This window comes from Salvelinus fontinalis, chromosome 2 (assembly GCF_029448725.1).
Source record: "Salvelinus fontinalis isolate EN_2023a chromosome 2, ASM2944872v1, whole genome shotgun sequence".
NCBI lineage: Eukaryota > Metazoa > Chordata > Actinopteri > Salmoniformes > Salmonidae > Salvelinus > Salvelinus fontinalis.
The window spans coordinates 38,617,645-38,629,291 of NC_074666.1; the positions used below are offsets into that span (position 1 = coordinate 38,617,645).

The 11,647-nt window shown below is 39.0% G+C and overlaps 2 protein-coding genes across 2 annotated transcripts; one reads left to right on the plus strand and one right to left on the minus strand.

The window, feature by feature from the left end:
* Window positions 1-370: 370 nt before the first annotated feature.
* On the minus strand, window positions 371-7,877 carry LOC129818316 (ras-related protein Rab-24-like). The gene is made up of 9 exons (XM_055874083.1): window positions 6,395-7,877; window positions 5,464-5,656; window positions 5,271-5,339; window positions 4,994-5,072; window positions 4,440-4,507; window positions 4,234-4,333; window positions 4,001-4,051; window positions 3,820-3,879; window positions 371-3,647 (listed from the first exon to the last, which is right to left on the minus strand). Exons 2-9 carry the CDS (start codon window positions 5,575-5,577, stop codon window positions 3,583-3,585), a joined length of 606 nt encoding a protein of 201 aa, XP_055730058.1. The 5' UTR covers window positions 5,578-5,656; window positions 6,395-7,877; the 3' UTR covers window positions 371-3,582.
* Window positions 7,878-7,963: 86 nt separating this feature from the next.
* Window positions 7,964-10,956, plus strand: LOC129818320 (membrane-associated progesterone receptor component 1-like). Its single transcript, XM_055874094.1, has 3 exons — window positions 7,964-8,304; window positions 9,170-9,325; window positions 9,969-10,956. The coding sequence occupies exons 1-3, from the start codon at window positions 8,010-8,012 to the stop codon at window positions 10,061-10,063; spliced, it is 546 nt and encodes a 181-aa protein (XP_055730069.1). The 5' UTR covers window positions 7,964-8,009; the 3' UTR covers window positions 10,064-10,956.
* The last annotated feature ends 691 nt before the right edge of the window (window positions 10,957-11,647 follow it).

Sequence of the window (11,647 nt, forward strand, 5' to 3'; positions counted from 1 at the left end):
ATAAACCCATAACATCATTTTCGGGAATTTTCCAAGCTGTTTAAAGGCAGTCAACTTAGTGTATGTAAACTTCTGACCCACTGGAATTGTGATACAGTGAATTATAAGTGGAATAATCTGTCTGTAAACAATTGTTGGAAAAATTACTTGTGTCATGCACAAAGTAGATGTCCTAACCGACTTGCCAAAACTATAGTTTGTTAACAAGAAATTTTTGGAGTGGTTAAAAAACGAATGTCCAACCTAAGTGTATGTAAACTTCCGACTTCAACTATATATGATATACTGAAGTTAAACAATATTGTGTCCAGCGGTCAGTCTGGTTGACGAGGCTAATGTAAGTGTCACACAGACACACTAACAAAGAGACTTGCAGAAATGGAATCTTTATTTTTCCAATTTACAACATGCTAGAAAACACAGTCACTGGAGTCCACACAATGAATGATCATATCAGCAGACTCTGTGGACGTGTAGTGTTGGAAATATATGCATGTTATCTACAAGGCCTCAGACAGATGTGGGACTGCAAACAAACTCTGGCTTCGTGCTTGTACACATTGCACCTTCTAATAACAAGAGTCCTGTAAACCATTCAAAAAATGAAATATGTGAACTATCCCTCTTTCTCAGGCACCAGGTCTGCGTCCTTGGGGAGTGACAACATAGAAGATGCTGCGTGTGTAAACTATAATGGAGCCTGCTATGCACCGCTAATGATGGATATGTGATTCATTACTCAAGGGAAAACCAGCCTGTGGGCCCATTGCTGCTGCTTACTACTAGTCTCTTACATGCACAACTTCAGTGGGACTGAGAAAAAACCTCAGTGAGGTTTCAGTATTTCCTCTCATTTATCTTTGCACTCAAATTCAATAGTAGGTCTAAGCTAATTTGAACACACATTGGTAAAATCAAGTAAAAATCAGCCATTAGCTAGACTGTCTCAAAAGGTCAAAGGTGTCTCAAAGTGTAAACATTAACAATACATTCACAGACAGTTTAAACTTTCCATTGTGTGTGAAGTAACGACAATGGTCAGCCACGGTTTGATAAGGTGTCCGTAAAACATTAAGTTAGTGACTTGCTGGATATTAAATTGTACATTAGCTACACATAGCTGTCTGTATATAGGGTTTCTTATTGCAATGGCATTATCTAGTACTTTTAGCCATGGCGACGTAACTCTCTTATTACAACATTTACCCATAAACTTGTTCCTGTGTTGGTGCATTCTATATACTTTCAACTGTATCAGAGCTTATGACAAAAGAAAAAGATATGTTACATGACAATAAATGTGCAGGTACATAGAATGGCAAGTCCATTGCAACCTAGAGTAGACAGTGAAAATAGTCTACAGTTTAAAGCCCCAAAACCCACAGAATGATCATTGAAATCAAGTACTTAAAAAGAAGCACAATCACTCAAGGCATTTGATTATGGGATAAAAGCTATACATGTCATTGGCATAATTCATTTATATAAGGGAAAGTTCGAGATTTACTGTGGTGGGGAGGTCCAAAATAGGGGAGTGTCGTCTAGCGTTTTTTATTTATTTATTTTTGCTTTTGGGAGGGTTGTTTTTATTGGGCACAGGGTAGTGCGTTTTTTTCCCGGGTTTACATTCGTCCCTTTGCAGGTTTTACTATATAATTTCTTCCATCCTAGACAAATGTCCTCATCTGCTTGCATGCGCCTCCCTTATATCAAGTTGCTTTGGTACTTATCTTATGCACTATGCTTTTCCGTGAGCTAACTTTTACTATACCACAGGTCAGTATAGTATACCAGTCTATCCTGCCTTCTATCCACCATTCATAGTGACAATAGCACTAGGTGGATCATTTGTCCAGATCTACAATAGGCTAACTAGCATCATACCACAGATAAAATCATTCAAAGTTGCACCAATTTTCACTATCAGCAAAGAGGCCAGGTGGGTCATTGTGCATGAAAGAACTGTGAAGAAATGAGACACGCAACTCAAAAAGCTCCCCTAGTCATCTGGTTCAGGGACAATTATGTTTCAATTATCCTACATAGACTAGCCTATAACACCACAACGCAATGAGATATTGCATTATTGTTTTCAAGTACAAAATTCTACTCTAGGCTGTAAACTGCAGTGAAAATGTTCTTTAAATAATGGTGCAAAAGCCCTGTGATTTGAATGTTTCATTCCATTTGGATCACTTGTGGGTCTACTCGCCTGTTTATTGGGTATAGAAAGGCAGAGTAGCAGGCCAGTCTGGCTGTATTTTAAGTTCTGATACTGACATGCATTGTCTGTCGCAGATCATCATCCTCCCAAGTCGTAAAAATGTGGCCACATATGCTCCCAGCAGGCCCAGTTATTTAGGAAAGCTTAACACGTGCTCTGCCTCAAGAGATTCCTCACGCACCTAGAACCTAACGCTTCAATGTAGCCTAAATATTTGTCATTTAACTTTCAAAAATGTATTGAATTTTATGTGTGGCATAAACACAACCAGTCACAATGTTTTAATCAAAAGTATCCTGTAGGCTACCTGCGCACGTTCATCCTAAATGTAATTCCAGCATCCAAACTGTGCAGCAGCCATTTGATGAATGGAAAGAGACATCTGTTTAACACCAAAAAGTGTAATGACATTTGGAGACTGTCAAGCCAAGCTTTCGATACTGGGTAGGCCTGCAAGGTAGGGCAGGATCTAGGCCTATGTTCTGTTTGTCGAGATTGACAGTATATTTCATTGTGGTGTTGAAAACACTAACCATGAACTTGAAGCGTCTGAAATGGGTATGCTTCGCTTATGAGTTGTGTGGTGCATTGGCACAGAAACCTATTGGTGGAAAATGTGTTGCATATATTGTATATAATTATAGTGTCAAACTGTTTGAAATTAGATTTCTAGCTAGCTGAGCATTGTCTGCAGCCGGCTCTTATCGTAGTGCATCGACTGTGCCACAAAACCATGCTGAAGTGGCAAAGTCAATATCCACATTTTTAAACACAGTTATTGTTATTTGTGGTCGTACATTTTTTTTCTCTGACACCTCGAGTTGGACAAACTAACCCCACCCCACCCCAGTAAACTTTGAACTGTCCCTAAATGGCCCTATACACTTCTATCCAACTACATAAACGCAGCGACAGAGTAGTTGTCACACATAGTTCTACATATTTGTGTTTGGCAAAAATTGGGGAATGGATCGTATGCGATGCTCCGTTGCTCTGTTTGCATGAAGTGTGTAGTGTCATTAAGGTGAGTTGATAGACACTAAGGAAAACAAGGCTTTTTTAAAAGTGGGGTTGAAGTGCCATTTCCCTGTCTGCTTCATTCCGATATCCCCCGTGGCAGGTATTTTGTCCTGAGAGAGGGGAAGTCCAATCATTATGAGCACTCCTTTAAATGCAGTGAGCATTTAGCCTTCTATGGCACAACTGAAAAAAGCAACCAAAAAAACACAGTACTGCTTGGACTCCTCTCTTTCTTTCTCTGATTTTAAAATGAACAGGCTCCAGGTGGACTGTCTAGCATCCATCCAACATTTCCAGGTTGGTTTTAGGGCAAGTGACCGCTGTCTACCAGTAAAGGCTTAATTGTGGCAGCAGGAATAGAAATAAGAGTCCTTCTTCTGACCCAAGTCAATACCTGTCTCTTCTGTAAAGAGAGAGCAGAGAAGTGTCAACCAGACCTATTCAGGAGAGCAATAATTCACCACAGTAGAGATTGAGAATGACAATTCATGACAGTAATACTACCATTGCAGACTAAATGTACACAGACAGCTAAACTATAGATGCAATATCTAAGAAGAGAGCCAAAGTCTCACCGGTCATGAATTGGAAGGAGATGCTATTAAAGTCCTCTGCAACTTTTTGGAACAGCTCATCTGGAATGTGGTTAAAATAGAAGATGAGTCTACTGCTGCACTGATGCATTTTTGGGAAATGTAGTTTTATGAGACTATACACTAGATTTGAAATGAACTGACCATATGAGGTGTCACTTACCCACGTTGTTGCCTGTTTTACTGGATGTTTCAAAATGCTGAGCCCCAATTTCTGTAGATGAGAATGTTGAAAGAATAAACATAAACTACTCTAAAACAGCCAGTCCTTATACTAATCTGCCGGTGTAAAAAGGGCTTTATAAGTAGATTTGATTGATTGATTGATGTCTGGTAAGACACTCAGACTCCATGATTAAGTGGGAGTTAGTGATGATGATTATCATAGCAATTTACCATCAGCAAAGTCCTGAACATCATGGTAGTCTACTTGCCGCAGGCCCCGGTCACTCTCAATCAGGTCAAACTTTGTGCCACACAGGTATATCTTGCAGTGCTTCAATGGAGGTCATAGAATAAATTGTGAGCAGTTACATAGAATAATATACAGGGCAATACCCATCATGGAAAGTGAGTTGTGTTTTATTAAAAGGGTCTCTAACCTCTTCACAGTTTTGCACCTCCTTCACCCAGAATTTAGCTCGCTGGAAACTGCTGGTGTCTGTCAAATCTACAGGAGCGAAAGTCACACAAATAAAGATCAATGACAACACAAAACTTGACTAAAACATGATATGTTTTCATAGTTTTAAAAGTATATTCAACCTAGAATATTCTCTATTACTATTACTAGATAGTATTATTGCAATGTAAATCAGCCCATAAAAACCACACTAAAAACAGAACCAGCTACAACTAAAAAAGAAACAGAACAAATTGAGTCATCAACTGTGATAAATGCCTCATCAGATATTTTCCAAACCATGAAAATTCCCCCAATGTGGGAAATATGAGTGCATGACACGTGAGCACAATTCACAACATGCAGAAACGTTAATTGCTCTCAACAAGAATTTCCTCAATGAAACATTTCGGATATAAGAACTCCATAGTAGCAAAATAAAAAATAAAACGTAGACAATGACAAAAAAGTAAACAATAATAAACCTAGACAGAGTGCTACTGACAGTGTCATTCCATGGGGATTAGGATTTACCATAGCAGACAATGGCAGCCCTGGCTCCTCTGTAGTAGATTCTACTCATAGCCTCGTAGCGCTCTGATCCAGCCGTGTCCTGGGTTTCAGAGAAGGAATCACTTATAGTCTATCCACACATAGCCAGTAGCTACCCCATATCAGGCTAAAATGGATTCATTAATTTATTTTCCAGGGATTATAATTCACCAGACAGTGCCATAAAGCATATAGAGACTCATGCAAATGTATTTGCCATTGTATTTTATGTAGGATGACATCAGTCATCGTCACTCACCCATATTCCCAGGGTAACCACCTTGTCTCCCACCTGGATTGGTTTGGCAACGAATGCAGCCCCAATAGTCTATCGAAGAAAAAAAATGTAGCAAGTCAAATATTGAGAAAGAATCTTCACACACAAGCAGAGAGAGCATCCCACACATCCAGTTGGAATCACACACTGCCCTAGGAAATTAACTGATACTCACGTTCTGGTAGGGGCCGACGAGAAAGCGATGGTGGACATATCTCTCTACAAGGCTGGTCTTGCCTACACTCTCCTTCCCAAGCATAACTACTTTGGCATCCACACGCATTGTCATACTGCACAGGACCAAGATGAGATAGGAGAGGTGGAGCAGGAGCAGGAGCAGGAGAGGGGTAGACCAGGATGCTGAAAAGCTGTGCAACAGAAAGAGAGACAATACGATTCGTATTTTATTCAGCAGCAAGTAGCTAGTAAAATGGGCCTGTAAACCCATGCTGAATGAAGAAACAAGACTGTTGTAAGATGTGGTATCAAACTGTCTGTTCAAGCTTGGTCCCTAATGTAATCTCCAATTGAAAAAATATATATTTTTAATTTGAAGTGACACTCAATTTAATGGGTGGCAGCCACCCACAGCACCAACAGAATGACGGGTTAATCTGGTAGTCGGGAACTAGGAAACTAACATTTCCGATTTACTAACAGGTCGTAGTTATACACGTCCTGCATTGAACCAGTTAGCAAGTCGGACATTTCCGAGTTTCTTAGTTCAGACTAGTATGTGAACACGGCAACTGTATCATAAATTGCGACAGCAGAATTTGTTCCAAGAGAGCAGCATACATTTCATGTCATTACATTTGTGGCTCCTGTCAACAATTTCCAAGAAGTTCAAATGGGCATGGGTGTGTAGCTAGGTAGTTAAAATACACGTAATGTTACCAATACGATAACGTTAGAGAGCTCAACAATCAACAAAATGGTACACACAATTAGTAGACCTGAAAGATTACACAAAATGCGAATTAACTGTTCGCTAGCTAGGTTGACAGTGGCAATAGTATTTGCTAGCTAGCCAACGTTTGCCATCAAACGTTACATTAGCTAATGATGACTTGCTAGGTAACGTTTTCTAAAACCAAAACACTTACCTGCTTGGCAAACTCAGCTAAATGTGTTCAAATTGAAGAATGAGAACCGAGTCGGATTATACTAAGCTAAATTTAAACTAAATCTTATGTGAACATTTCGTTACAGTTAGCTATCTAACTAGCTGGCTAGCCAGTGTTTGAGGCACTCGAGGTTGCTCTTGTTGTTGTCAGCTTACGCAACGTCAATTGTACTACAAACTAAAATTACAAGCTACAGAAAGATCCCTAACATGTACTGTATATTGTCTATGCCATTGTTATATCGTATGGCAAATCTTACTCGACATGCATTTCTGGCAGGCACAGCCTCATTCGTTAGCTTGCAAGAGGCTTTGTTATGGGGAACTACTTAGAGGAGAGACATTGTACAGAAGAAATAAAGGTTAAATAAATAAATAAATATACAGGATGTGATGTCATTAATAACCATTACGATGACGTCGTATTCAAAGTTCCCCTTTTTAACACAAAATGGTTCAAATAATTTTAATTACAGTTAAATGTTGTTAGATTTTTTTTTTTTAAACATGCCCTACTCACCAGGCAAGATGATCATTCTTCAATGAATTACGGTCATATGAGTTGCTCCCAAAATTCTGATTTTAATGTATTTATGCTTTGAACATTTTATATAAAATAGACGAATATGTGAAATATGCCTCAAATTGATGTAGTACATTTCTCAAAACTACAGTTCCAACACAAAGCCCATTGATCATTATTTATTGTAGTTCTTGTCTCTCATCATCATTGAACCTCTGCTAGCTAGCTACATGTAAATTATTTGTTTAGAATAGCGACGTCGAATGAATATAATGATTAGAATTGAGGACTGGCTCAAAACATGAGAAAATAACTAACGACCAGTACTCTTAAAATAGTGCAGGCTGAGTTTACTACCATCCTTACGAAAAAAGACTGCAGTCAGAGAGCAGTATAACTGCAGTACAATGCAGTATAACTGCAGTTAAAGTTCAGTCTAACTGAATTATGTTGCAAATACTACGTCCAAAATAACACCGTTTTTTACTACAGTAATTGTTCAGTATAACGGCAGTTACAGTGAAGTATTTTGGACACAGTAATTGCAGAATAATTAGGATTAGTCCAATTAGTCCAAAATATCACAGTCGACTGCAGATACTGCACTTTTACTGCAGTTTCAAAACTGCAATCTTTTTTTTTGTAATGACAAAAACGGTGTATAAATGCAAGAATGCCCCCGAACATAGGTATTATCTATCGTGTGACAACTCCTCCCAAGGGCTGTGTCCTGCCGGGAATCAGAACATCCATTGTCGCAACGTTCGATGGGCAATGAGTTTCTCCTGTTAGTAGGCCTACATAAAAAACATTCTGCTTATTTGTCCATATAGTACATAGTTAATGAGATCATGGTTTATGTTGGGACTCGTGAGTTGTCACACGATAATTCCCGGGTTCTCAGGTATTATTTCTTAAGTAATAAATTTCTCAAAACTACAGTTCCAACACGAAGCCCATTGGTTAAAACTGCATAACAGTGTCTTTTTGGTCTCTGTGATTGGTGCATTGATCCCACCCTCGAAAAGCCTCATGTCCCAGTACAGTCCCAACCAAGCATCGAGAAACAAACATGGCTGATACAGAGGGAGCCGAGGAAATTTATCCAGGAATTTTGCAAGAAATTTTTACTTCCCCGTTGAATTTGAGTCTGCTTGGCCTCTGTATATTTCTTTTGTACAAAATCTTCCGCGGAGACAAACCTGCAGATATGGGCGAGGTCGAGGAACCTCTGCCTAAACTCAAGAAAAGAGATTTCACGTTAACGGAGCTGCAACCGTACGATGGGCTGCAAAATCCAAGAATTCTCATGGCTGTAAATTTTAAGGTGTTCGATGTAACCAGAGGAAAGAAATTCTACGGGCCAGGTAAATACGTTTGTTTTCGTGTGCTGTCCGTCGAGCAAGGACTTGGCTATTTCCGCCTAAAAGAATAGTTGGCGCAACTGTAGCCAAGTGGCTTGCTGGTCTTTCGACTTCATTTCTAAATTTGTTAATTATATGTATGTGTGTATATTACTAAGTTGTTACATTGTAACTGCGACCATTCTAAAACGACACTCCCCCTCTCTTATTCATGAATCATTTGCCCAGGTTTGAATTTCACAACACGCGAACTGCTAGTGACGTTGTCAGCCTAGTTGGCATGTAACCTCTCACCGAGTTGATTGATCCTGCACTGTCACGCAACCCCTCCCGAGGAACGCCCTCCCTGAAAATATATATAAATTGTAATATTTTCAGTCTATTATAGTCTATGTCCCTTATTGCTGCTCCTCGTTTATGATGTTGTGTTTCAGTTGCCTTCATTCCATTTTAAAATAAATAGTTTGACACAGGTGAATGCCTTGCACAAAGGTTTAAAATTAAATTCAGCCAGACCAGATGGTTGCACAAAGTTAGGCTTGTTGAGGCCTATTGGAGAGCAATGCTAGTTCTCAATTCACAGATTCAGGCTGACCCTTCTGTCAGCCTCAACACCTATATAAAAAAAAAAGGGGTTGCTGTTGGGGCTATCGCTAAAGCTGTCATAGAATACAGCTATGTCTGTTGGAGAGCTTGTGGAATTTAATTTACACAATAAAAACTGCATACTTTCAGAAAATGGTAGTCATCAGCCAATGTATACACGCTGATAGTTTATTAGAACCTGTCTATTCACAATCACATTTTAGTTCATAAAATACTTGGCTGAATTTCAAATCAAACTTTATGTATGTGTGATGGTTTCCAGAGGGTCCCTATGGAGTGTTTGCTGGTAAAGATGCCTCCAGGGGCCTGGCCACGTTTTGTCTGGAGAAGGAGGCCCTGAAAGACACCCACGACGACCTCTCGGACCTCAACGCCATGCAGCAAGAGAGCCTCAACGAATGGGAGACCCAGTTCACTCGTGAGTTGATGCAGGAGTTGATAGAAGTTGCTACAAAACACTGGTTTAAATTCTGATACTGTATTTTCTACTTCTACCTCAAGCGGAATGAACCTCTTGCAGTGAACATCACATACACCACTCAACAGTCTTTGAAAACAAAATGTTTTTATTTAACTAGGCAAGTCAGTTAAGAACAAGTTATTATTTACATTGATGGCCCAGTGCAAGTTTTTCATGCCCCCGAACAGTTTTGATGACTTAGAATGATTGGTGTTTAAGATCCATTTCTGTATTGCGCCTCAGGGCATAGCTAGTGTTGATGTGATCCAGTCTTTTTGTGCTTTAGTCAACTCCTCTGTGTTCTTCAGTTGTATGGCTTGGCAACAATAGAAGAGTTTGCTATATCACAAGCAATAGTATAGTGCCATGCCAGGGCATAATGTAATAGTACTTTGCATCAAAATTAATCTTTTTGATACAGTTTCATCTACATTCCATTGAGAAGTGCTGTGAATTTAGACCCACACATGGGAGTCTTTCTGGGCCAAGGCTGTTCTCCACCCAGTGATTACCATGTCCTTGATAATGGCTCTGATGTTGTGTCTGGCGAAGGTCTCTGAGGGACTCGATGTAATTTTCTTCTTCTTCCTGCCTTTCACAGAAAAGTATGACTACGTCGGCAAACTTCTGAAAGCTGGAGAAGAACCTACCGAGTACACAGATGACGAGGAGGTCAAGGACAAAAAGAAGGACTAGAACTCAAGTACACAAGGGAAATTCAGATGCCTTAATTTTTTCAGGATAATGTGATGGATATTGCCTTGTGTTGCTGCATTTGAACAAAATGCTTTCTCCTGTATGGTTTTTGTATTATCACATTTTCATGGACCATCACCTCTTATGCTAATTTCAAATGCCACAGACCTTAATTTACACAAATCTAGTGGATTTTTGGTTAAGGTTTGAATAATTCTTGAATTCTGTGGTGTCTTTGTAAAGTTATATAGGTAGTATTAGTCATTATCATGTAGATGCTGATGGAAGATCTATTACTGTAGCTTGAGATGAATGTATTTCATTTTTGTAATCATGAGATGACCACAGATTTTCAACACAGAGGCAGATAACATTCCATCAGAAATATTTTTGTTTGTTTTTTGGCTCTGGTGTTAGAGTATCTATAAAAATTTCTGACTTGGCCATTCTGAGTTATCCATCACTAAGCATAGCTAAAAATCACATACTCGGTCTGACTAAACTGCAGTTAGTTTCTCATATGCGTTAGAGAAGATCATGCTTGATATACTCACTCTAGCATTCACTATCAGCATAACTTTGTAATAATAACACAGTTGGTCTGATAATTCCACACACTACTAGTGTAGGGCTTGCACTGGATGAAGTAGGTTTTAGGATGTTCATACTGTAGCACAAAATATAAAAAATGTCAAGTGAACTAAGGTGCTTCCTGTACCAATTATGTATGCCATGGCAAATACTCCCTGGAATTGGCCAGAATCTGGACTCAAATACTGGTAAACACAGGAAGGGAACTCTACAAAATGCATTACAAAGGAATGTCCTAGTTTGTGTGATCATGACACTGATATTTTGATATGATAAATAAATCTACCCTAATGTTTAATCAACCTGTGTATGGTGTTTGTCATTGTTTTTTGTTGTTGTGTGTTTATGAATGTTGGGCCTGAGCATGGTATATTCAGCACACACTAGTGACAAAGCTCTGGATTGATGATGGGCATGATTGTGTGCATGGAGCTCAACTGAAATAATAGCTGTTTTTTTTGTCTATAATTCTGAACAGTATTTACTCAGTGGTGGAAAAGGTATTTTCTAATTGTCATACTTGAGTACAAGTGAAGATACCTTTAATAGAAAATTACTAAAGTAAAAGTGAACATCACCCAGTAAAATACTACTTGAGTAAAAGTCTTAAAAGTGTTTGGTTTTAAATATATTTACAGTGCATTCGGAAACTATTCAGACCCCTTGACTTTTCCACATTTTGTTACATTACAGCCTTGTTCGAAAGTTGATTTGTTTTTTCCCCCTCAATATGCACACAATATCCCATAATGACAAAGAAAAAACACATTTTGACATTTAAGCAAATGTATAAAAAAATATCTTGACTAAGTACTTTGTTGAAGCACCTTTTGCAGCGATTACAGCCTCAAGTCTTCTTGGGTATGACGCTACAAGCTTGACACACCTGTATTTGGGGAGCTTCTCCCATTATTCTCTGCAAATCCACTCAAGCTTTGTCAGGTTGCCCGGGGAGCGTAGCTGCACAACTATTTTCAGGTCTCCAGAGATGTT

Bases quoted from the DNA above. Each gene is read 5' to 3' on its own strand.
- LOC129818316 (XM_055874083.1), bottom strand. From the start codon at position 5,577: ATGACAATGCGTGTGGATGCCAAAGTAGTTATGCTTGGGAAGGAGAGT. The intron at 4,052-4,233 runs GTAAATTGCTAT...TCTCATCTACAG, and splicing joins TGTTCAGGACTTTGCTGATG to AAATTGGGGCTCAGCATTTT. The intron at 3,648-3,819 runs GTGAGACTTTGG...CTCTCTTTACAG, and splicing joins CTCCTTCCAATTCATGACCG to AAGAGACAGGTATTGACTTG.
- LOC129818320 (XM_055874094.1), top strand. From the start codon at position 8,010: ATGGCTGATACAGAGGGAGCCGAGGAAATTTATCCAGGAATTTTGCAA. The intron at 8,305-9,169 runs GTAAATACGTTT...GATGGTTTCCAG, and splicing joins AAAGAAATTCTACGGGCCAG to AGGGTCCCTATGGAGTGTTT. The intron at 9,326-9,968 runs GTGAGTTGATGC...TGCCTTTCACAG, and splicing joins ATGGGAGACCCAGTTCACTC to AAAAGTATGACTACGTCGGC.